The sequence below is a fragment of the Bos indicus x Bos taurus genome, chromosome 29 (genome assembly GCF_003369695.1).
Source record: "Bos indicus x Bos taurus breed Angus x Brahman F1 hybrid chromosome 29, Bos_hybrid_MaternalHap_v2.0, whole genome shotgun sequence".
In the NCBI taxonomy this organism is placed as follows: Eukaryota; Metazoa; Chordata; class Mammalia; order Artiodactyla; family Bovidae; genus Bos; species Bos indicus x Bos taurus.
The window spans coordinates 25137977-25163365 of record NC_040104.1 but is presented as its reverse complement, the minus strand read 5'-3'; the positions used below and the strand labels follow the sequence as shown (position 1 = coordinate 25163365).

General features: G+C 52.9%; 1 protein-coding gene across 3 annotated transcripts in view; it reads left to right on the top strand.

The window, feature by feature from the left end:
* Positions 1–24316, top strand: part of PTPN5 (protein tyrosine phosphatase, non-receptor type 5) — a 58517-nt gene extending 34201 nt beyond the window's left edge. Inside the window, exons 2-15 of one of the 3 annotated variants that reach the window (XM_027531930.1) lie at positions 10216–10350; positions 10506–10699; positions 11252–11359; positions 11490–11495; positions 11601–11678; positions 12165–12406; positions 13552–13741; positions 16327–16411; positions 19235–19314; positions 19496–19633; positions 20164–20274; positions 22354–22514; positions 22597–22710; positions 23135–24316. In XM_027531930.1, the coding sequence (XP_027387731.1) occupies positions 10526–10699; positions 11252–11359; positions 11490–11495; positions 11601–11678; positions 12165–12406; positions 13552–13741; positions 16327–16411; positions 19235–19314; positions 19496–19633; positions 20164–20274; positions 22354–22514; positions 22597–22710; positions 23135–23228 (1581 nt within the window). In that variant the 5' untranslated portion in view covers positions 10216–10350; positions 10506–10525 and the 3' untranslated portion in view covers positions 23229–24316. The remainder of the gene's footprint in view (positions 1–10215; positions 10351–10505; positions 10700–11251; positions 11360–11489; positions 11496–11600; positions 11679–12164; positions 12407–13551; positions 13742–16326; positions 16412–19234; positions 19315–19495; positions 19634–20163; positions 20275–22353; positions 22515–22596; positions 22711–23134) is intronic. The other 2 variants (XM_027531928.1, XM_027531929.1) reach the window with 2 other exon arrangements.
* Positions 24317–25389: the final 1073 nt, after the last annotated feature.

The window sequence follows — 25389 nt, the reverse complement described above, 5'->3', positions numbered from 1 at the left end:
GAACCGAAACAGAGGGTTAAAGACATGCACGCCAGTCCTGGTTCTGCCTTTTACTCTCTAGACCTCAGTTTCTTCATCTGTGAAGTGGGAGCGTGGAGCAAGAGGCTCTCCCAAGTCTGTCCCCCCCTCGCTCCATGTTGGTGCTTTCGTCTCAGGCACTTGGAACCTCTGGCCCCACCTCTCAGGGCCTCTCCATGTGTTCTTTTAGTTCTCACCGTGGGCTCGAGGGAGGAAGGCACTGCACCCTCAGAGTTTCACTGACCCTTTTCACCCTTGTACTTCTGGGCCTCCGCTCCAGAGAGGCACAAAGAACCGAGCCTTTGTTTGCAGCAACAAAGCTGTTTGCAATTTCAGATAGAACCATTTTATTATATGCCATCCAAAGAGTACTTGAGTTGGCTTTTGTTTTGGAAACTTGTTAGCATTTCAGATTTAATTAACTGAGAGAGACAAAGCTTCCCCACTTCTGCCACCCCCAGCCCATGTCCACTCCATCCACCGACCCCAGGTGCCCGCCGGCACCCTCAAAGTCCCTGCCCACGTAGGGTGCAGGGCCCCCACTGTCCTGCTGAGGGGCTCGCCTGGCAGATGAAAGGAAAGTCCTGCTGCCTGCCCCTTGTGCTTCCCTCCCGTCTTCCCCTTCCTCTCTAAATTCTGCTGCTGTTTACTGAGTGTTCACCATGTGCCAGGGACCATGTGAAGCACTGGGCATTTTTTTTACCTGATGGCATCCTCAGACCCCAGCTAGCAAGACTTGGTGGATCTGTTGTCTGGAGGAGAGATTGAGTTGCTTCCCCAGGGCCACACAGGTTGTCAGTGGCACCATCGGGGTTCAAACCTAAGTCTGGTGATTCCAGAGCTTTTGTTGGAAGTCCCCACAGAACGAGCTTCCTGTCCAGAATACAAGCCTCTTGTAGAGACTGCCAGGGCTGCAGTCCTGACTCGGTGGGACCAGGTCCGAGAGCTGGCTCTTGTTACAGGCGTACTGCCCTTTACTGCACTTCGCTTTACCCAGCTTCACAGACACTGCGTTTTTCATGAATTGAAGTTTTGTGGCAACCCTGCATCAAGCAAGTCTGTCAGTGCCATTTTTAAAGCAGCATTATTTTTTAAAGTTGTACATTGATTTTTTTTTCAGATATAATGCTACTGCACACTTAATAAACTTTAGAAGAGTATAAACATAACTTTGTATGCATTGGGAAACCAAATAACTAGTGTGACTTGCTTTATTGCGCTATTTGCTATATTGCAGTGGCCTGGAACTGAACCCATAGTGTCTCTGAGATACTTGGAAATCTACTTCCCAAGAGCAGCCACACGTTGGTCCTGTTCTCATCTCTTGACAGGCCCCCTTCCCCTAGCACAGCCTCCTCGGGGGTCTGCAAACAGCACTCAGCCTCCTGCCCCTCTAGCCTCTACTCCCTTCCTCCCCACAGTGAGCTAGGAGCAGCAATCCTATAAACAAGTGTCCATGTCTGAGGGTGGGGTTTCACACACAGTGATGGGCTGTGGCGCCAAGCACCATTTCTCACAGGGATGAGGCAATACTTGTGAACGCGTGCATTCTTAAGGTCAGGCATGCGTTCTTAAGAATGCCCAGGTAAGGAGAGCAGATCACTGGAGGTAGTCTCATCTGGTGGGTTGGTTCATGGTATGGGCTGTGGCTGCAAGCTGCCTGGTTTCTGGTCTTAGCTTCTGCCCATTATCAGCTGACCTCGGCCAAGTGACTGAGCACCATGTGCCTCAGTTTCCTCATCTGTAAAATGGGAGTGAGAGCAGTACCTCCTAGGGCTATTGAAGATTAAATGAGTTAATATATATGAAGCACTTAGAGCAGCGCCCACATGTGGTGAGCACTCGGTAGGCCTTAGCCCTCAGTGGTCCTGGCTCCGCCTGCGGCTGGCTGATAACCTACAGCAAGCCACTTTCCCTCTTGGCCTCAGTTTCCCTGTTTGAGAAAGCAGCAGACTAGACCAGATGACCCTCAGGGCCAGTCAGACTCTGCCCATCAGTGGTTCTAGAAGCCCTGGCAGGGCTAAGCGTGGTGTTCCGCTGGTCAGCAGCCCTGTGACTGTGTCGGTATGGTGGGTAGGTCCCTCCTGGCCATGTTTGGGAAGGGAAGAAAAGCTGAATGGGCCAGGAGCTCCCTCCTCATGTCAACAGGAACAGGCTGAGCCAGCCTCCTGCTCCAGTCCTGATGGATGGCAGCTGGCAGCTCCAAGGATGAGTCACCAGCAGAAGCAGCCGTGGGTTCCTGGGCTCAGGTGTTGCCAGCTCCAGGGCACATGCTGGCTGCAGAGTTTGGTGGTGGGACCTGGGTGCCAGGTGACAGGAGAGGGGTCACGGTGTTGCCACTTGCCAGCTAAACTCTCAAGGCCCTTTGCCTGCGTGCTCTACCCAGAGCCCCTAGAGCTTTGGCCCAGGGTACAGAGCCCCTGCCTTCCAGTGAGCCTCCCTTTCATATGATGCAGGCTTTGAGGAGCCGTCAGCCAGGATCAGGCACAAAAGCCACACCACCACCCCCATGCTGCTGGTTAGGGTTCAAGGATCCCCCAGACATAGGGGCTCCCTCCTTGCCTCCCAGGTTCTCATCGTCTCCCCGCCTTTGCCATAGTGGCCCTTTCTTGAGCAGCAGTTTGGGAAAGCAGAAAGATCACTGGGTATCAGGAAGACCAGGGTTTGCCTCTTGGGTCTGCCTGTACTTGGGCAAGCCACTTCAGCTCGCTCAGCCCGATTTCCATGCCTGAAAAATCCCCTTCACCCCATGCAGGAGGCAAGCCGGTGAGGAGCCGGGTGTTCCGTCGCTGTCAGCAAGCTGCCTCTGAGTCAGGGCTCCATGCGTGACAGAGGAGCTACCTCGCTGTGAACTACTGAAAAGCCAGTCCTTGACACAAGCACCCGCCTCTCACCGGCAGAACGGCAGAACGGGGTTGGTGATGCTAATGCCTACCCCCCAGGGTGGGGGGCTGCTGCCGAGAGAAGCAAAAGGAGCTGCGTGCACACAGGCGCTCCGGGAGCTGCATGGGGCTGCCCAGAGAGCTGGCGCTCTCATTCCCGAGCAGGACAGTGAGTGGAAGGATGGACAGAGTGAGGAGAAGGGCCCGTGTGATCTCTAGGAGCAGAACCCAAAGAACAAAGTGGGCCAGGACCTCAGTGGTTCACGTGGGCAGGCACGGTGTTGTTCACTGCTGTATGTGCTGTGCTGAGTCGCTCAGTCATGTCCGACTCTTTGTGACCCCATGGACTGTAGCCCGCCAGGCACCTCTGTCCATGGGGATTCTCCAGGCAAGAATACTGGAGTGGGTGGCCAAGCCCTCCTCCAGGGGATCTTCCCAACACAGGGATCAAACCCAGGTCTCACACATTGCAGGCAGATTCTTTACCATCTGAGCCACCAGGGAAGCCCGTTCACTGCTCTGTGTGTATCCACAAAACCTAGTCCGGTGCTTGGCACAGCATATAATTGGTGCTCAACGTGTGTTGAACTCACACATGAATGAGCAGAGACTAAAATCAGCCCAGTTCTCTACCTCCCTCTGCCACCTGATCACAGACCTTCGCTCCCCACCCCTGAGATCTAAGGTTCTTAACCTGAGGTCCATGGATCCCCTCCAGAACTATATACAGAACTGAGGGTGTGTGTGTGTGTGTCTGTGTGTGTGGGCAGGCATCTTCCTGAGTGAAGACATGTTAGATTTCTGTCCAGGAAAGGTTTTAAATAAGCCCAGCCCTGAAAGGTACACGCTCAGTTGGATTCACCTGGACTCCAGGACTGCCAGGTACTCTGTAAGTTTAAAAAAAAGACCAGCCTCCACCCTTGTCTCTGAAAGGTACATACAGGACCCTTCAAACCTACAGTTTTTCTTCCACCCCCATAAGGTGCCAGGCAGTTAACCTGCCATCTTTCATATGCAGAAGTGATGGTGGAGCATCGTCAGGGGACCAGTGTTCTGAGTGGCTGTGCTCCTGTTGGGTGGGTCTCACAGAGCCTTGCACTCCCTCTCCATCTCTCCAGTCCCCCCACTTGCATTTAGACTTGACAGGTCAGCAACAGGGCCCTGGACTCAGGAATACTAACCAGACCTTGTTATATCTGAACTCAGAACGGTACCCTCTTTTTAAAAATATTTTTCCTCATTACAAATATTAATAAATATGTATATACATATATATTTATCTCTATATGTATGTGCCCATTATTATAGGAAATTTAGAGTAAGTAACAATGAAAAATAACACTCTGTTCTCACCATCCTCCAAAAACTATTGTTACTACCCTACTTCTGTTCTTCCCACGTACCGTGTATGAAGTTCATTGAGCACTTACTGTGTGCCCAGCATCCACTGTGCTTCATGCTCACTGAGCACCACTTGAGTTAATCCGTCATCTTTTTGTTGTTGTTGTTTAATTTTACCTGCAATGGGTCTTCATTGCATGAACTTCTCTAGTTGTGGCACACGGGCTTAGTTTCCCCGAAGCATATGAGATCTTAGTTCCCCAACCAGGGATCAAAGCCTCGTCCCCTACATTGGAAGGCAGATTCTCAACCACTGAACCACCAGGGAAGTCCCCAACCTCTCTTCATTCATCCGGGATTCTCCACCTTTTTATATGCATGTTTATACTTTCTTAGTTTTTGAGGCCAAGCAGAGAAAGCTGTTTTGTAACTTTGCCTTTCTTACTCCACACCATTGAAATTTCTTCCCCTGTTATTAAATATTCATCTACAGAGTCATTTTTAACGGCAGCATGATGATGTTTTATTGCAGACAGGTTCCAGGCTTCTCAGACTGGGGTGCATGTACCCCTGAGGGCAAAGCCACAGGATAAATGTAGAACATTTTCCTGAAGCATAAATTTGATTCCAAGCTTTGGGAGGGGAAAAAAACATTAAGATCAAAACAAGTGCAGATATGCCACAGAATAGAATAAAGAACGCTCATGAATTTTAAAACAAAGCAGCAAAGACCAGGTCATGTGACTTGCAGTCTTTCCCCAAAGACCCATGTCCCCTCCACTCTGAAGATGGGAGAAACACCTGAGAAGCTCTGAGCTCTCCCTCTTCTTACAATTAAGGGAACTGAGACCCAGGAAGGAGAACGGATTGCCCAGGGTCCAGTGTGAGTGTCACAAGTCAAGCCCTGTAGCCTCTGAGCTGTACCTGTCCCACCCATCCATGTTTGCAATCACGTATCGACCACTGTTTCTGAGGGTGTGGGTGGAAAACTTTCGGCTTGAGTAACTGACCTTCTGCTTAGTCGTGGAAACTTTCGACTTCCGATGTGATCCATCTCTTAGCAGCAGCTTTTCCTTTTTCACCTTGCTGGCCAGGATCTGAGGTGTCTGCTCATGTGGTTAGTAACAGTAGCCTCCCAGGGCAAAGGCAGAGGCCCCTAGGCTCCACCAGCACTTAGATTTTTCACTTAATGTGCTATATGGTAAATACGGATCCACGGGCCTGTTTTACCCAGCTGACTTGAGCCTTTAAAGGCAGGAGTTACATTTGGTCATTATTATCTGATGTGTCTTGAGCACTTAGTGCCAAGATGGGTGCCAGGTGCCAAGTTGGATGTTTCATCTATAGGATCTACTGTCGTCATCACAGCTTTTCTTTTCTTTAAATTTATTTATGTATTCATTTATTTATTTGGTTGTGTCGGGTTCTAGTTGCTGCGCATTGGCTCTCCAGTTATGGTGTACAGGCTTTCTAGTTGCAGCACGCGGGCTTCGAGGCGTGTGGGCTCTTAGTTCCTGTACCAGGAATTGAACCCACGTCCCCTGCATTGCAAGGCAGACTCTCAACCAATGAACCACCAGGGAAGTTCCCAGCACAACTTTTCAAATGTATCATCGTCCTTGTCTATCACTTGTCCATCCTCATTCACTCACCACAGAAATATTTACTGTAGACCTACACCCTAGCGCTGATGCTATATGCTGTGGACAATCATGATGACCGAAACTGCTCTTCCCGTCATGGAACTTACAAAGGACTGGGAAAGATGATATTCAACAAATAATTTGGACACACTATAGGGAGTGTAATGTAGTTCAAGGGACTGTCCAGGTTCAGTTCAGTCACTCAGTAGTGTCCGACTTTTTGCAGCCCCATGGACTGCAGCACGCCAGGCCTCCCTGTCTATCACCAACTCCCGGAGCTTGCTCAAATTCATGTCCATCGAGTTAGTGATGCCATCCAACCATCTCATCCTCTGTCGTCCCCTTCTCCTCCCACCTTCAATCTTTCCCAGTATCAGGGTCTTTTCCAATGAGTCAATTCTTTGCGCCAGGTGGCCAAAGTATTGGAGTTTCAGCTTCAGCATCAGTCCTTCCAATAAATATTCTGGGCTGATTTCCTTTAGGATGGACTGGTTGGATCTCCTTGCAGTCCAAGGGACGCTCAAGAGTCTTCTCCAACACCACAGCTCAAAAGCATCAATTCTTCAGCACTCAGTTTTCTTTATGGTCCAACTCTCACATCCATACATGACTACTGGAAAAACCATAGCCTTCACTAGACGGGCCTTTGTTGGCAAAGTAACATCTTTGCTTTTTAATATGCTGTCTAGGTTGGTCATAACTTTTCTTCCAAGGAGCAAGCATCTCTTAATTTCATGGCTGCTGTCACCATCTGCAGTGATTTTGGAGCCCCACAAAATAAATTATCTCACTGTTTCCATTGTTTCCCCCATCTATTTGCAATGAAGTGATGGGACCAGTTGCCATGATCTTAGTTTTTTGACTGTTGAGTTTTAAGTCAGCTTTTTCACTCTCCTCTTTCACTTTCATCAAGAGGCTCTTTAGTGCTTTGATTTCTGCCATAAGGGTGGTATCATCTGCGTATATGAGGTTATTGTTATTTCTTCCTGCAATCTTGATTCCAGCTTGTGCTTCATCCAGCCCAGCATTTCACATAATGTACTCTGCATATAAAAGTTAAATAAGTAGGGTGACAATATATAGCGTTGACATACTCCTTTTCCAATTTGGAACCAGTCTGTTGTTCCCTGATTCTAACTGTTGCTTCTTGACCTGCATACAGATTTCTCAGGAGGCAGGTAAGGTGGTCTGGTATTCCCATCTCTTGGAGAATTTTCCACAGTTTGTTGTGATCTACACAGTCAAAGACTTTGGTGTAACCAATAAAGCAGAAGTAGATGTTTTTCTGGAATTCTCTTGCTTTTTTGATGATCCAGCAGATGTTGACAATTTAATCTCTGGTTCCTCTGCCTTTTCTAAATCCAGATTGAACATCTGGAAGTTCATAGTTCACGTACTATAGCTAATTATTCTTGACTACAATCAATCAATAGTTATTAGAAACCTATTATTTGTTTTAGTTCTATGCTAGGTGCTATACTAAACATTATAAATTTGAACACGTAAAAACCATCATGTATTATTGCACTGGAGAAGGGAATGGCAAACCACTTCAGTATTCTTGCCTTGAGAACCTCATGAACAGTATGGAAAGGCAAAAATATATGATGATGAACTCCTCACGTTGGTAGGTGCCCAATATGCTACTGGAGAAGAGTGGAGAAATAACTCCAGAAAGAATGAAGAGACAGAACCAAAGCAAAAACATCACCCAGTTGTGGATGTGACTGGTGATGGAAGTAAAATGCGATGCTATAAAAAACAGTATTGCATAGGAACCTGGAATGTTAGGTCCATGAATCAAGGTAAATTAGAAGTGGTCAAACAGGAGATGGCAAGAGTGAACATCAACATTTTAGGAATCAGTGAACTAAAATGGACTGGAACAGGTGAATTTAATTCAGATGACCATTATATCTACTACTGTGGCCAAGAGTCCCTTAGAAGAAATGGAGTAGCCCTCATAGTCAACAAAAAAGTCTGAAATGCAGTACTTGGGTGCAGTCTCAAAAATGACAGAATGATCTCTGTTCATTTCCAAGGCAAACCATTCAATATCACAGCAATCCTAGTCTATGCCCCAACCAGTAACACCAAAGAAGCTAAAGTTTGAACATTTCTGTGAAGACCCACCGGAGAAGGCAATGGCACCCCACTCCAGCACTCTTGCCTGGAAAATCCCATGGACGGAGGAGCCTGGTAGGCTGCAGTCCATGGGGTCGCGAAGAGTCGGACATGACTGAGCGACTTCACTTTCACTTTACACTTTCATGCTTTGGAGAAGGAAATGACAACCCACTCCAGTGTTCTTGCCTGGAGAATCCCAGGGACGGGGGAGCCTGCTGGGCTGCAGTCTATGGGGTCGCACAGAGTCACACATGACTGAAGCGACTTAGCAGCAGCAGCAGCAGTGAAGACCCACAAGACCTTCTAGAACTAACACCCAAAAAGGATGTCGTTTTCATCATAGGGGACAGGAATGCAAAAGTAGGAATTTAAGAGCTACCTGGAGTAACAGGCATATTTGCCTGTTAAGTACAAAATGAAACAGGGCAAAGGCCAACAGAGTTTTGCTAAGAGAATGCACTGGTCATAGCAAACACCCTCTTCCAACAACACAAGAGAAGATTCTACACGTGGACATCACCAGATGGTCAATACCGAAATCAAATTGATTATATTCTTTGCAGCCAAAGATGGAGAATCATTTATACAGTCAGCAAAAACAAGACCAGGAACTGACTGTGGCTCAGATCATGAACTCCTTATTGCCAAATTCAGACTTAAATTGAAGAAAGTAGGGAAACCCACTAGACCATTCAGGTATGACCTAAATCAAATCCCTGTCCAGGTGGCTTAGTTCAAACCCACCACTTAGCCTCTCTGCACCTCACCTTCCTCTTCTGTAAAATGAGGATAACAGGAGTGCCAACTTCATAGGGTACCATGAAGAGTGAATAGATTAACATGAGCAAAGCACTCTGAGCAGGGCTGTGCTCCAAGTGTATTATTTCTGCTGGCCATATGAAGGAGAGACGTGGGTTGCCAGGTGTGTATGACGGGGAGGACCTGCTTTAGGAGACAAATGATGGAGTTCTACAGGATGAGTAGGAGTTAACTTGGCAAAGTGTTTTGGAGGCAGGTGAGGGGAGCAGGATGTTGGAGGAATGTTCCTGGCAGAGAGGACAAGATTCTCAGAACACAGTGGGTGGGTTCACCTGAGGGACTGCCAAGAAGTGTGGCTGGACCACAGCGGGTGGGGAGCCATACAGGGCCAGGTCTGGGAAGAGAGGGAAATACTGGCCTAGAAGTACAGGCGTCTCCAGGACCCAGCTCTCTGCTCCACACTGTTGATCCAGGCAGTGGGAGAGGTTCAGTAAGAATTTGTCACATAAGCAATCGAGCATGCAGACATGGTGTCTTGGCTATGGCTATTCCAAGCCCCCATCCAGAAAAGGAGTCCATTGTCCCGTATGCATAATATGTGAACTGTCCCAAGCCCTCACTGTCGAGCCGTACACATCTGTTTGCTGGTCCCTCTCTTTTTTTTTTTGGCCACACCACCACATGGCACTTGGGATCTTAGTTCCCTGACCAGGGATTGAACCCACGTCCCCTGCATTGGAAACAGTCTTAACCACCAGACCACTGCCAGGGGAGTCCCATGGTCCCTCTCTTCCTGGCAGTAGACTAGACAGTGTCAGTTAGGATGGGGAGTTCAGTAAGGTGGTGCTGCCGGAATCCCCCGCTCCACTGGGGCCTCAGCTCTAGCCCAGTGCTGTTCAGACTTGTTTAGTGGTGGCTTGTGTTGAAATGATCTTAGAGGGTACCCACTATATGGAATGCCACTGAACAGCTTCCATGGCTGAGGCTTGGGTATGGGGACTCAGAGCACCTGGTCATAGCTGGGTCACCCGAGAAAAACGCCAGGGCTCCCTGAAACACAGTTAGAAAGCCAAGGCAGGAGCTTTGCCCCTGCTTTTGAGGTGTGGAAACTGAGGTCCAGCGAGGAGGGGGCGACTCTTCCAAGGTCACACAACCAGGGACAGACCGGAAGTGGATCCCAGGCATTGACATCGGTTCTGCTGCCCCAAGGCTTTGCTCCACTGCTACGTGGCCACCCCCACTCCCCTCCGTGTGGTGTCTCAAGGTGGGGCAGGGGCATGCGGCTGTGACCTTGCCAAGTCAGGGTACAGAACATGAGAGACAAAAACCGGGAGGGCAGGCGTGGGTGAGCTGTTCAGGGTCACGGCCTGGTTATGCTGTGCCTTTTTTTTCCGTCTCTCTCTCTTTTAATTGAGTTTGAGGTGGTTGTTTTTTGTTTCCTTAAGAAATGGGAACAGAATGAAGCTGCGTAAACACCACGATGTTAACTCCCTGAAAAACCTCCTGCCATTTTAACTCTGTTACTGGAGAAATAAAAGAGAAATAATTTGTCCACCCACACTTAGCTCTTTCTGACGAAGGTAGGTGAATATTGCTTTGCTAATCGAGGGTGACTGCTGGAAGTGGAGCCAGGCTGGCTGATCTTGGATTGAGAGGAAGCCACGGCAACCCTAGAAGGAGCGGCCCGCGGGGTCGGCAGGGCCCGGGTCACCGGCCACGTTGTCACCTTCTGCAGGTGTCCCCCAGCCGGTAGGGATGGAGGCGCTGGACCAGGCCGAGGGGCCCGCGGCCTCACAGAGAGAGATGCCACCGCCCCCACCTGCTTCACCGCCCTCAGAGCCAGCTCAGAAGCCGCCACCTCGAGGCGCCGGGAGCCACTCCCTCACTGCCAGAAGCAGCCTGTGCCTGTTGGCTGCCTCCCAGTTCCTGGTAAGGACATCACAGGCCTCGCGGGGCCTGGAGGGAGGGCGGGTTGAGGGACGGCCTCCACTGCCTCCCCAAGATGGCCACCTGGGGACACAGAGGAGTGAGGGGCCTTGCTGGTGTCCCTCATGCCTGCAGCCCTCCGGCTGGTGTGAGGAGAAGCCTGGCGTTCCAAGCCACAGCCTTGAGGGCTGAGCCCCTCATTCGCTGAGCTCAGAAGCAGGGATGCAGGCCCGGCTCCCAGCCCCCATGGCCCTGCGGGCATCCTTCTGAGGACTTCCTCTCTCTGGAGGGACCTCTAGGAGACTCTTCCTGTGATATGTATACCTGGTGGGGTGGTGGGCTCCCCTCTGCAAAGGCTCCCTTAAGTCAGATTTTCTCCAGGCAAAGTCCTAGGCCCTTGCCTCTGTTGCACAGTCCAGACCTTGGTGGGGGCAGTGAGGTGGGGTAGGCAGTAGGTTGAGGCTCCAGGTGAACTCTTGAAGGGGGGGGGATGGGGAGATATGGGGGCAAGGAGGCCAGACTCCGAACTCAGTGCGCTGGCCCCGGCCACCCCAGCTCGCCTGTGGGATGCTCTGGCTCAGCGGCTTTGGCCCCATCTGGACACAGAACACCACAGACGTCGTCTCCTCCGCGCTCACGTTCCTGGAGCAGCTGGGACCCTCGGTGAGTAAGCTCCGGGAAGCCCCAGGGTAGGAGGGAGCGCTTGGGGGCCTCCAGCCCCACCAGCCCCTGCCTGGGGCTTCTTTGAGTTCAGAGGATAACTCTGAAAGGCTTCTTCCTGTCCCCTCCCCAGAACCAGGTACAAAGTTCTCAGAGCCTCAATCTTACCCGTGCTGAAATAGATGAGAACGCGCCCCCACCCCCTACCCGCATCACCCTGAGCTGTTTGTCTGATGTTCCCCAGGCCTGGCTGGGCACTGGGACCTGGGACGCCCCCAGTCTGCTGCTGGTCTCTCTCTGTGTGATCCTCATCACCACCCTGGTAAGGCTCCTCCTGACCCGACCTCGCTGCTCCCCTCCCATGACCCCAAGACCCAGTCCCCACCTTGTCCCCTTTGACCTACAGACTAGACGTTGTGGGTAGGGCTGAGGAGGGGTACCTGTCTTCTTCCACCAATGTGCCCAGGCTGGTGTGGGGGTGGGGAGAGGCCCTTTCTTTCTTAAAATTGGTTTGCAGTGTTCTTGGCTGGGGAAAAGAGCTGAGACAGTGTGAAAACCGGAGTAGGAATACCCCACCCCACTAAGAAAGTTTCAAAGCATAAGAACCTGAGGGTTGGGGAAGGAGGGGGCCGGGAGGACATCTAGGTAGCCTCCCATCTAAGTGAGCCGTGGTACTCTGCAGACAGTTCCCAGGAGAACAAGCCTGCTCCAGACACATGGAGCGGCAGGGAGCTCAAGCCCCTGGACACGCCATCATCCAGGGGCTGCTGCCAGCATGGTCCATGATGCCAGTTATGCCCCCAACTAGGTGTGGCTCCTCCTGAGGACTCCCCCAGAACCAACCAGCCCGCTGCCCCCTGAGGACAGGCGCCAGTCTGTAAGCCGTCAGCCTTCCTTCACCTACTCAGAGTGGATGGAGGAGAAAGTCGAGGATGACTTCCTGGATCTGGACCCCGTCCCCGAGACCCCTGTGTTTGACTGTGTGATGGACATCAAGCTGGAGGCTGACCCCACCTCCCTGACTGTCAAAGCCATGGGTCTGCAGGAGAGGTGGGTGCGGCAGAGGCGCATGGAGCTCTTAGCTCCCTGTCGGAAGGGCAGATGCCTGATTCTGACTCCCAGTGCCCAGGGCAGAGCTGAGCTCATAGCCCTACCAATGCAGACATGTGCTCTTCAGGTCTGATTCATGTAGATCTGAATGCCCCAAAGTGAACACTAAGAAACGTTGTTAGTGCACACAGACATGTAGGCATGCACAGGTGTGCACACGTGCACACTCACACATACAACTCTTGTGGCTTGGATAGGTTTCTTTGCTGTAGGACTTGTTGGAAGCCTTTAACATGCTTGTAGTCATTGTAGATTGACAAGGGGTTGTATGTAGACTTCCTCAAAGTCATCCGACCACAGAACCCTGCTTTCATAGTGTCTCGTAGAGTTCCACGCAGCACATGTTGGGAGGTGTCAACACCCTCTGCAGAGCCTGGCTGGGTTAGCTAGATCCCACCAGGGTTGTGTTGTCCACATGATGTCGTGGAAAGAGCACTGGAGGAGGAGTCAGAAAACCTAGGTTTTTGTTTCAGCTCTGCCACCCCCTTACTGTACGTGCTTGGGCAATTCTTATCCCCTATGTGGCCTTCAGTTTCCCTTTCTAGGTAATGAGGGTAATGGGCCACTAGACTCTGAACACAGCAGGGTCTGCTCAGTCCACTCATCCTTGCTCCACTGTGCTACCCCTGGGATCCCGTCTTTCCCGAGCCTCTCCTGGATGAGATGTCCTTGGAGGCTGCGGCCCTAGGGGCTGGGGTACCGAGGGTGGAGCCCTGCTTCTCTGCCCCAGGCATGTGCCCTCTCGGTGAGCTTCCCCTGGCTCTGGGAGCTGCCTCTGGCAGGGGCACAGGAGAGTGCAGGGAAGGACTGTATTGAGGGGCCTCACATGGAATCTTTGGGACTGGGGCCCAAGCCCACACTCAGTTAGCTACCTGCTGCATGAGGCAGGAGCCAGTGGCAGGCTTAAGCCTTGGAGCTGAGCCTCATGCTGTCTGTGTTGGGGTGACATCATGCCCACTCCTCTCCCTGGGACCCATCGGGTTCCCACCCCATCTCCCACTCACTCATTCTCCTGCTTCAAGGCCCCCAGCTAATGGCCCTACCTGCCCCTGATACTCACTGCCCCCTCTTCCCGGTCCTTCCAGGAGGGGCTCCAATGTCTCCCTGACCCTGGATATGTGCACGCCAGGCTGCAATGAGGAGGGCTTCGGCTATCTCATGTCCCCCCGCGAGGAGTCAGCCCGAGAGTACCTGCTCAGCGCCTCCCGTGTGCTCCAGGCCGAAGAGCTTCACGAGAAGGCCCTGGACCCCTTCCTGCTGCAGGCAGAATTCTTTGTGAGTCCCCCTGAGCCAGCGCCCCAACAGGGGCCAGCCCTTTATGCTCATGTTGTTCCCCTGAGCAAGGCTTTGGAACAGGGTACCCCAAACTCAGCATCTGATGAACATCATTTCATTCTCACCTCTCCTACTGTCTTGGGCAAGCTGCTTTCTCTCTGGGCCTCAGTTTCTCATCCGGAAAATGGGGATAAAGATAACAGGGATGTTGCAAGGATTCGAAAGATGCAGAATGTGTGCAAAGTGTCCATCAGGTGATTGGTGTTTGTGGCATTCTTAAGTCATCATCACCTAGGACTGTCCTCCACAAGCCTTAGAAAGCCTTCTCTTCTTTATTCGGAGATGTGGGGTGCTACACTAATCCCAGGGATTAAACTTGGGGCCCAGCAGTGAAAGTGCTGAATCCTAACCACTGGCCCGCCAGACAATTCCCAAAAGCCTTCTCTTCTGACTCTCCCATTTTCCCACTCTCCTTTTGCCTGGCATCACCAAACAATGTTCATCCTCCTTTGAAATCTCTCAGTTCTGTGGCTCCAGCTTAGGGTGGTTTTGATTACCGTCCCCTCCAGACTCTTAACAGCTGCCTCCTGTTGGACTTGAGGGGCTTATAAATGACCCCCCTGTTTTACCTGCCCGAGCACTCAACCAGTTAAGAGCTAAGATACAGAAGATCACAAAACCACCTTTATTTTTGCTGATAAAGGCTAGGTAAGTTTCTGTTCTTGTTTGTTTTTTGTTTTTCCATTTTGACTGCTCTGAGTCTTTGCTGCAGACCACAGGCTTCTTTCTCTAGTGTGGCACACAGGCTTAGTTGCCCGGAGGCATTTAGGATGGTAGTTCCCTGAGCTGCGATCAAACCCATGTTCCCTGCATTGGAAGGCAGATTATTTATCACTGGACCAGCAGCGAAGTCCCAAGGCTAGGTTTAACATGAGGGTTACGTATGTAGCAGTAGTAAGTTTCCTAATACCAAACGCCAGAATCAAACAACTTCCCCACCACCGGGGTGCCCTGTAATTCTTTCTTAGCAGGAGGGTCGGAGGAGGAGGAGGAAGTAGGGGGCTAGCACCCCAAAGCCGAGTTTCTCAATCAAACACCTCATCCGGTAACTCATCCATCTTGTGGGCAGAAATGGGCAAGAGCCAGGAGCATTTGGAGAGAGTCCTTCCTGGGAGAAGCCTGAGGGATGGGGAACCTACGTGCCTCCCTCGAAGCTCCCCTTGCCCCAGCCCACCTGCTCCCTAGCAGAATTGGATGGCTCTCCTCTCTGGGCAGCCCTCCATCACCTCTGACCTGCGGCTCCAAAGTCTCCAGCATGTGGCCCAGCCTGCCTTACCTGAGTTGAGCCAGCCCCAGCCGCCTTTTCCAGACTCAGGGCCCCATCCCCGCAGGACTGTCCACTTCAAACTTGGCCCTCGCCACACCCCCACCCCCGCACCTTCACAGTCATCAGCCCTCACCCTGGAGGCCCCTAAGACGCCTTCCTGGGCTACCCAGCCTCGGTACCATCCCCATGGCCACACCTCCCCTTGAGGGTGTGTGGCATGTCCTTGTCATCTCCGGTTTCATAATTCATTGTCAGTTTGGCCCAGAGAGAGAGGAAGTGGGGGTGCTCACATACCCACGCCATGGGCACTTCTGCACCTGCTTTTTATTCTGATTCTCACAACCACCTAGAAAGTGAGTATCGTGATCCTCATTGCATTCTTAGTGTGTCCACAGTGAACACTGTGATTCATGACGGTGAGAGATGACAAGGGTGCTGAAGTGTGTAGACAGAGGGAAGGCGCGAGAGGACAGTCCCTGAGGAGTCGTCCCAGAGGACCTGGGGGAGGGGCAGCAGTGAACCCTAAAGGCTGAGACGGATTAGGGGTGATGAAGAGGTATGCGACCAGTGCTCCCCGCAAGTGGAGTGCCGCAAACTCAGACGTGGAGGCCAGCCGGAGACTGACAGAGTAACTACAGGGAAGAGATGGGCACAACTGGAGGATGGGGCTTCTGAGAGCAGCTGGTGGTAAAGAAGGGCCAACTCCGAGAAGACCTCACATTCCAGGCAGAGAAGTTTGGACTTGGTGCTCTTGACATGCAGAGTGATTGAGAGATGCAAATACAACTCTGGGAGGCCCAGAAGGAGGCTGCCTCCCTGCTGGAGAATCAGGGAAGGCTTCTTGGAGGAGGTGGCACTTACAGTGCACAGGAAGACATGAGAAGATGAGGATGGGATGGATGTTACTACTGAGCAAGCAGCACGACCCAAGGTCCTGAGCGGGGTACCTACCTGGGGTAGGAACGTGAGTCAGCAAAGCCACTTGATGTGGCTGCAGTGCAGGGTGCAGAAGAAGGCAGTGATTGGCCAGGTCACTTCTTCTCTGTTCATCAAACGTTCACTGAGTGCTGACTATATGCCAGGCTGGCCCTCCGTAAACAGTGGTGGTGCTAACATGTATTATGCACTCAGCATGTGCCAGGACTGCTCTGGATGCTTTTCATGTGCCCTCACTCATTTAATAGTCGATGTTTGTTGAATGAATGTGTGCATCAAGCCAGCCCACAGCTGCTCTCAACCCCATGTCTTCCTCCTACAGGAAATCCCCATGAATTTTGTGGATCCGAAAGAATATGACATCCCTGGGCTGGTGCGGAAGAACCGATATAAAACCATCCTTCCCAGTGAGTACTCGCTGCCCCTCACCTGGGTGCCCTTAAACCCTGAGGGAGACTTTAACTTCAGCATGGGCCTCCAGGGTCACCAGGCAAAGGGATGGAAGGTGGGGGTGCCCGATGAAGGGAAACACCCCCTTTAGAGAGCAGAGGGCTCTTGGTTTCTTCTTACGGCACTCTCCAGATCTTTGCCCTGGACAAGCATTGTGCTGGACTCTGTGGAAACCCAGAGAAAAAGAGGAACAATAACAGCAGCCCCTAGACAGGGCATGGTGGCTGAACATTGTGCTCACATCCCTGGTCTCTTCAGAGTGGACAGGTTTTAAAGAGAGCACATTAAGGCTCAGAGAGGTTAAGTGGCTCATCCACTATCACGCAGCTAAAATGTACAGAACCAAGTTTGAAACTAGGCCTCTGTAACCTCAAAATTGAGCTCTTTTGTCTACCTGGAGTTCAGTTTGGCTGGATTATGAATCCTCTAACAGGCAGAGCCACCTCACAAGGGAGCGAGCTGCCTGTCAGGTAGGAAGCTCCCCATTGGCTAGGGTATTCAAGCTAGAATGCATGAGTGGTCCCCCCGGAAGGCTTGATAGGGATTTTCCCCCTTTGAGGGTGGTTAGACCAGGTAACCTGATATTCCTCTTTTAGCCTGGGATGTCATTTTCAGGTAACTTTCATCAGGCCCCTGTCTGCCTGTCACCCCTGCCAAGTTCTGGCCCAAGGCCCTAGGGCTAGCTTGGGGGGTGACTTATTGAAAGCAAATCCCCACAAACCTACTCCACTCAGTTTATGGAGTAAGGAGGCTTTAAAAAAGCAGTTTTGCCATCAGCATCTCCAACAACATGTAAGATGTCATGACTTATTTTTAACTTTTAAAATATCGACTTGTGGTTGCTATGGTTACACAGTGTCTAGGTAGTTCCAGTTAAACAAAGCACCATTTAAGGCCAGGATTCGGGGCTGCTCACCTCTTCCCTCCTCTTGCTCCCCCCTCCACCCACCCAGCCCTACCTGGAGGGAGGGCTTCGGGTACCCCACAGTCTCGGGCTTTGCCAGCCACTCAGAATAGCCACTGCAGGAATATGAGAGACAGGGCATCACTCCATCTGGTCCCCACTGGATCCAGCCTCCAGCCATACCCTATGCCTGCAGCCCCCGAGCCCAATAGAGAATCTTCTCTGTAGCCAGCAAGAATTGACCCTATGCCCTCAGAGACTGGGCTGGGGTGGGTGGTAGAGGCCCCCTCTCGAATCAAGGACACCCCGAGGCTTGCTTTCTCATTCATTCGGAGGCTACTTCTGGATCCCAATCTGAGTACCATGAGGGGAGGGAGGGGGCCCAAGCAGGGCTGCCCGTTCCTCTCCCCTGGTCACACAGAGCCCCCTTCCGTTCACCCTTGCTCTTCCCCACACCTGACTCTCCTCCACGCCCCTCGCCACAAGAGCTGCCTCACCCCCACCTTCCCCTCCACAAATCACCTGCCCAAACCTCAGGCACTTGGGCCAGGGCACGAAAGGGCTGGCGAGGGGAGTTTTGTGGGTATCCCTTTCCATTTCATATTCCAGGTTTGGGATCCTCCTTTGGACCTGTTAATCTATAAATTGATTTAATTTATACTAGCAGTGATATTAGTAGCAGCACCAACTTGCTCTATAGTGACTGTGTGCTGGCCTAAGTTATGGTTCTGAGGACTCGTTATTAACGGCCACTCTTGAACCCTGACAGGATGAGTGAGGTTGTGATGGAAGGAATGTTCCCAGTTTATGCAGAAGGCACAGGGGTACTCAGTGAATGGCTTGCACAGACACCACCAGGACTTGAACCCAGGCTCTCTGGTGGGCGGTGTAGACTCCTGACCACTTCTATGCAGCCTTTGAGAGCCCTATACAGGGCACACTGGCAGGGCCTTTAGTCCAACCCTCCTTCCACAGGAAAGACCCTGGGGGCCAGAGAAGGGAGAAGATGTGAGCTGGTGACAAAGCTAGACAGAGCCCCAGAACCCAGGCCCCCAGGCGCCCCCCACCCCCAACTACCTCCTGGCTCAGTCCCAGCCTCTGAGAGTTTCCAGAACAGACTAAATCCATACAGGGAAGCTCTAGCGGAACAGAACAAACCCTAGTCTAGGAGGTAGTGAGAGTCTAGCAGTAGTGAGAATCTGCTGCTCTGGGATTTGACAGGTGACTAGATTGGGGTGGGGGTGAACCCTTATGGACAGGTGTGTCATCTCATCTCAGGCTCAGAAGACTGTACTCCTTTCATTGTGATACTCTCCCCTGGCATCCTACCCAAATCTTAGCTATAAAGTGCTTTACAGTTGACATAGCACTTCACATCTGTTTTCTCATTTGTCTTCCCAACAATTCGAGGAACTAAGCATCTTTACCCCCATATTACAGATCGGAAAACTGAGGCTTAAAAAGGCCATGTGCTTTACAAGCTTACACAGCAGGTTGGGGACAATGTATATTCAAACTCTTGCTGGCCCTGCTGGCTAGGATGTATCCCCTAGGGAATTTCTTACTGTCTGAGCTGTCTCCTCCCCAGAACATGAAGCACAGAGAGGACCAGGCAGCTTAAGGGATGCAGGCAAGGGTGGCCTGGATCCTACAGAGGGAGAGAGCCAAAGCCTCCCAGTACCATTCTCTTCAGCCTGGGTCCTCACCTTCCTGAGTGGGCCACAGGGATGGGTCAGTGTTTTGCTTCTGGCAAGGGAAGAAGGAACTTCCGGTCCCAGAAGAAATGTAGGTGCCCTGACATGGGCCGGAGAAGGTGGGCCCACACAAGAGGGTTTGCACATTCAAATCCCAGCCTCACCTGTCTCCACTATCTCAGACCCTCACAGCAGAGTGTGTCTGACCTCACCAGACCCTGACGACCCTCTGAGTTCCTACATCAACGCCAACTACATTCGGGTATGTAAACCCATCCCAACAGTCTCTCCCTAAAAGGGAGGCCCAAGTCAATGGGGTCCATCCACTAGGCTTGTCCCTAAGTCTGTCTGGTTCCTGCCAGCCCCCGGGGAAGAAGCTGAGTGGGGGAAATGGGCCCCGGGAGCACAAGTGACCCTGATGGCCTGGACTTGGCTGGTCACAGGGCTATGGTGGGGAAGAGAAGGTGTACATCGCCACTCAGGGACCCATCGTCAGCACGGTTGGCGACTTCTGGCGTATGGTGTGGCAGGAGCACACGCCCATCATCGTCATGATCACCAACATCGAGGAGATGAACGAGGTAGGCCCCGCCGGACCTTACCAGGTGTCTGCTGCTTGGTGCCCTGTGCCAAGCATCTTGTTTCCATGTTAATCCTTTCAGCAATCTTGGGAGGGTGGTATGTTCACCTTGCTGCCTTGCCCAGGGAAGGAAATGTGAGGCTCAGAGAGGTTAAGTCAGTTACTCAGAGCCACACAAATAGTCAGAGACAGGGCCTGGAGCTGGCCTCTCTACCTCCAGCGCTCAGGATCTTAAACACGCTGCTCCGCTGCTGCCCAGCCTGCCAGGGCTGATGCTGACTACCTCCATACTCGTCACAGCCCATTTAATTGAAGTCCCATGAAGGTCCTTCAAACTGAGTATTACTTCCATTTTCCCGGATGAGAAAACTGAGACTCAGAAAAGGGAAGTAACTTAACAAGTGAGAAGCTGAGATTTGAGCTCTCTAACTGCAAACCTACTGCCCTGTCTCCCCACTGGCCCGGGACAAGCACTGGGGAGGGTGTGGTCGGGGCGCTGGGAGTATCTTAGCCTGATCTGGGCCCCTGCAGAAGTGCACCGAGTATTGGCCAGAGGAGCAGGTGGTATACGATGGCGTGGAGATCACCGTGCGGAAAGTCATCCACACTGAGGATTACCGGCTCCGACTCATTGCCCTCAGGGTGAGGCCTGGGGCAGGGCTGGGCTGGGCTGGGAGGAGGGGGCACTCCACAGCCAACGGGCTCCCAGAGGCCGACATAGCTGAAATTAAGGCATGTGTCTCTCCAGGCTTTACTGATGAGCAGGGATGAAGGGGAAAAGGGGTGAGTGATCTTGCAGATCAGAGGCAGGACCAAATTCTCAGTGCATTTCTTATCACTGGCGTCTGTCCATCCACACTGTCATTCATAATGTCTTCCAGCTCTGCTTCAAATGTACCCAAGGCCAGGAGTGTCTGGAAGAGGGGGCTTCAGCAGCTTCCATTTTCTGCCTGGAAACATCCCTTCACCTGGGATGCTGGGCTTCCAACCTGTAGTACCGAATCTGTCCACTAGAGGACAGGCGCTTTTTGGTGCATTTGGGTAGCACAGGGAGGTTGTGGTTACAGGAAAAAGAAAGAGGACATAAAAATTATGACCAGTACGGAACAGCCCAGAAGAGTGTGGGGAGGTATCTTCCCACCCTGAAGATTGTGCTTATTCCAGGCTCAGCATAATAGAGGAGATTGTTCCTTTGGAGTCAAGAAAATCAGTGCATTCTGCTTTTGAGAAATCTTATGACCCCTGTTTGGGGAAAGTGGTACCACTGTAATTATCCCAAAGTCTGGAAAAGGTGCCAGGAAGCTGACATCCTATCCAGAAACAGTCAGGGAGGTCCCCTGATGCTGGCAGCCACAGGGTCTGAATAGGGTGTCAAGGGCATGAGACTTGTTCCTCTGAGCTGCCCAGTCCCACTGGAGAAGGTGAAAGACAGTGTGTCAAGGAGAAGTCAGCCCCTCGAGGACAGTGCCCAGTAAGCATTTCCAGGATATAGGCTTGCTTGAGGGCATTTCAGAGGTAGAGGACAGAGGCTGTGGTAGCTGCCCATGGAGCAGCTTCCTTTTTCCACTGAAAGAGAGGCTGGGGCTGCCACTTCTTCTCAGTGATGTGGGACTGGTAAGGGAAGAACTGGGACCACTGGGCACTTACTTTTGTCCATAACCTTTACAAGCACATGCCCTGAGCCTGGTTCTGGGTTGGGTACTGGGAAAACACAGAGCTGTCCAAAGCCTGGACTCTCTCCTCAAGGAGCACCTATAAAATGGTAAGTACTGACCTAGAAATAAGTACAAGCACAGAAGAAGGACATCTTGTCACCCAGGGTGCTCAGGGAGGGCTTCCTGGAAGTGGTGTTGCTGAATGGGGTTCCGAAGGATAAGAGTTGGCTGGGGGGCAGACATATGGAGAGAGTATTCCAGACAAAGGGAAACTAAAAGTAAGGGCACAGAAGATAGAACAGCTCTGTGTATAAATGTGCAGGAAATGGGGGAAGCAGAGGTTTGATCTACAAACCATTTGGAGTGCAAAGGCATCAAGTACAAGTCCTCAGGAGGAGGACTTGGGCCTGGAGAGGTAGACCCTGTACCATGTGTCTTGTGTACCATGTGTCACTGAAGAGTGGGGTGGGTGGGTTTTAGTTTTAGAGCAACGAGAGCTATCAGAGCGTTCTGAGCAGTAGAAAAGCATGGGTTGTAGACAGGCCTTTTGGACCACTGTGGATCTGGGTGATCAGAGAGGAGGAGGGGAGGGCCCCACACAGTTGAGAGACGGTAAAGAACAAAGTGAAGGTGGTGGTGGTGGAGAGGGTAGCACTGGGACACTGGCTGGGGGGGACCAGGGGCGATGGTGGGCAGGAAAGTATACTGAGGCAAGAGGAAGGGTCCCAGGGCTGTGGGGGTGACTGGGCTGTCTGTGAAGGGGCGACCAGGAAACAGGAGTGAAATGGAGAAGGGGCTCTTCACCTCTCTTGGAAGATCCTGGAGTCACTAGGGCAAAACCTATGTGAAGACCACTGCTGACACTGCTCACCAGTCCCCGCTACCCAGCTGGCTTCGGGTCTCTGGCTGGTGCCACTGGGCTGTACGGTGTAGATGGCAAAGGTCCGAGGTCCCACTCCCTGTGGCCTCCCTCCTGTGTTTCCTTCTCCCCTCCCATCTCCATCTCTGGGCTGGTTTCTGGGCTCAGTTCACGTGTATCTGGGGTGGGCCTCTGTCTCCTGGACAGAGCGGGACGGAAGAGCGAGGCCTGAAGCATTACTGGTTCACGTCCTGGCCCGACCAGAAGACCCCAGACCGTGCGCCTCCACTCCTGCACCTGGTGCGGGAGGTGGAGGAGGCGGCCCAGCAGGAGGGGCCCCACTGCGCCCCCATCGTGGTGCACTGCAGGTGGGTCCTCCCAGACACCCACTGGAGCGGGGCGTGGCTCCCGGGCGGCCCCGCCCCTCACCCCCGTGCCCTGGGCCCTCAGCGCAGGGATTGGGAGGACCGGCTGCTTCATCGCCACCAGCATCTGCTGCCAGCAGCTGCGGCAGGAGGGCGTGGTGGACATCCTGAAGACCACATGCCAGCTCCGTCAGGACAGGTCAGCTGAGGGTGGGGCCTGTGGGGAGCTGGGCGGGGCGGGGGAGAGGGCAGCAGAGAGAGCCTGATCTGTGCATAGCGTGAAGGTTAGGGGGACACAACCCACGGGGACCGACCTGTGGACAGATGGGTGGAGAAGCCGGATCCAGGCAGTTGGTAGCTGGGATGCAGAGGGGAGAGGAACAGAGCTGGTAGACACAGGGGCAGAGGCTGAGAGTGGAGGGTCATGCCACCTCTGTCCCCGCTGTCTATGCCAGAGCCAGGAGGGACAGCAAGGGCAGGTGGAAGTGGCTGGCTGGCCAGGGCTGACCTCTCTAAGCTGCACATAGGCCCTGATGTGCCTCCCAGAGGACTGGCACTCTGTGGGTCTGGGGGCGGCTCCGCAGCTGTTCTTCCATGACCCGGTCCCTTCATCTGCCGGGTAGGGGCGGTATGATCCAGACGTGCGAGCAGTACCAGTTCGTGCACCACGTCATGAGCCTCTACGAGAAGCAGCTGTCCCGCCAGTCCCCGGAGTGACCACACACCCTCCCGAGGTCCTCTGGTACCTCCCAGCCTGAGTCGGGGCCCTCCTCGCAGCCACACCCAGGGCCCTGCCTCAGGTCCCGGCCTGCCCCCCGTCCCTCCCGCTTTCTCTCTTCAGTTTGCTCCCCCTCCCCCGCTGCCTCGGCCGGACCCCTACCCCGCCCCCAACATAGCTCTTCCTACTGTACATACTGGGGAGTGGGGAGGGTGGGGGAGGGGCGTGCCAGGCCAGGCCTGAGGCCCCAGGGCCTGACCCAAACCGCGTGACCTGGGGCCTCAGTTTTTAACGACGGTTCCACTGCTACTTGATCCAAAACGTTTCCCTGCTGCAACTCCACGTGTCCTGCCGCAGCGTGTTCTGTCTGTCCATCGTCTCTGCTGTCTGTACCGAACACTGTGTCTCCTCAGCCCTGGAGAGGGGTCGTGAGCTCCAGCCCCCCAGTGGCCCTGGCACAGGTGCCTGCCTCAGGCCCCCAGCCCCGCTTCTCCCAGCAGACAGGTTGCACTTTGCCCCTAGTTCCTGGAACCAGGATGGGAAGGAAGGGCCTGAAGACCCCGGAAGTCAGGCACAGGAAAGCCCTAAGGGGTTGGCAGAAAGATCCAGCTGGGGAGAGGTCTCTGGTTGGAGGTGGGGGAGGAGGATCGCATCCAGGGGGACCCCCAGGTATCAGACGCCCTCAGCAGGCAGTGACTAGCCTGTGGGGCAATGGTGAGAAAGGGCACACATAGGGGAGAATGAACCCAGGGGGCCTGGGCCACGGTGGGAGATGGGGAGCTCTGACGGTAGGGTGGGAACTCGGCCCCAGATCCGTGTGAAGCGTTTTTCTGTGTCGCTGTGGGAAACCCCTCCCAGAAGTCTCACCGCGTGTAGCTCTGCGTGTGTCCTGTGTTCATGCGTGTGTTGAGAGCCCGTCAGCAGGGCGTGCATGACTCTTTGGCAACATGTGTTATCTTGGAGCCACGTGTTTTTATTGGTGACTTTAAATATTTATTCCACGGCAGACAGAGACATTTGGTGTCTTTTTATAATTTGCTCATGGTCATTGAATAGAGCAATAAATGGAGCATTTTGAGCAAAACTAGCTTCCTGTGTCTGTGTGATTGCCTCTCCCCTCTACTCCCTGCCTCCCTGTACCCCCATCTTCTTGCCCCTCCTACTAGTACAGATGTGCGTGCGCACACAGACACACCCACGCACATCCAGGCCCTTGAGATCCCTAGTGCCCCCTTGTGTAGGTTGGGAGATGGCGTGAATCCACATTTGAAATTCCAAAGTCCACTGAGCATAATTCTCACTTACCTGCACCCTCGCATCCAGCCAGGAGCCAGGGGCCCTGCGGAGCCACAGGGACAGATGTTGGAGGCTTTCATAGAAGGAAAAGTGGCTGGCAGGCCACCATCTTTGACAGAGGAGCCAGAGATGCCAAGGCCAGAGCAGGGGGACCTTCAGACTACACAGGCCCCTCCCTGTTGGCCAGCCCACTTATTTGCCCTGCAGGTCCCAACAGCAGCTGCAGCCCAGCAATTTGCCTTGCAGGGCCTGGGCTGAGAGCAGTCCCGCCCAAGGAACCTGGAGAATCTGCCCCTAGACCAAGATCCTGTGCCTTCCAGACACTCCCACTCTATTCTTACCCCAGCCCCCAGGGATGCAGCAAATGCAGCTGTCCTGCCCCTGCTGATAGGTGTGGGTCACCCCAGGGCAAGAGGGAGTCCAGGGCAGGACTGTTGACCAACAAGCAGGTCCTTACAAGGTCGCAGAGCCCTGAGTGGGCTAGTCAAGGGTCTGGGCTGCAGATTTACTGCAGACAATGAGGAAAGAACAGAGGAGTGGCTTAGACAGAGGTCCCAGAGAAGGGGGCCTCCTCTCCAGCTACTCTCCAACAAGAGGATGGGCCCTCCTACCCCTCTGCCCCGATCAGGGTGTTGAGCAGCAAGACTGGAATGGGGAGGAAGAGCTAACATTTCCCCTTCTTTCCTGGGGATGGCCCCGTGAGGCCATTCAGGTTGTGCAGGCACCAAGTGCAGAGCACGGCATGAACAGTGCTCCCTGGGCTCTCCCCTAGTCACCCGCTCCTAGTCTCTGGAAAACACAGACCTGTTGCTTTGCTCCCCAAGCCCTATTGGACACACACACTACTCTGAGCCCCTCAGCTCA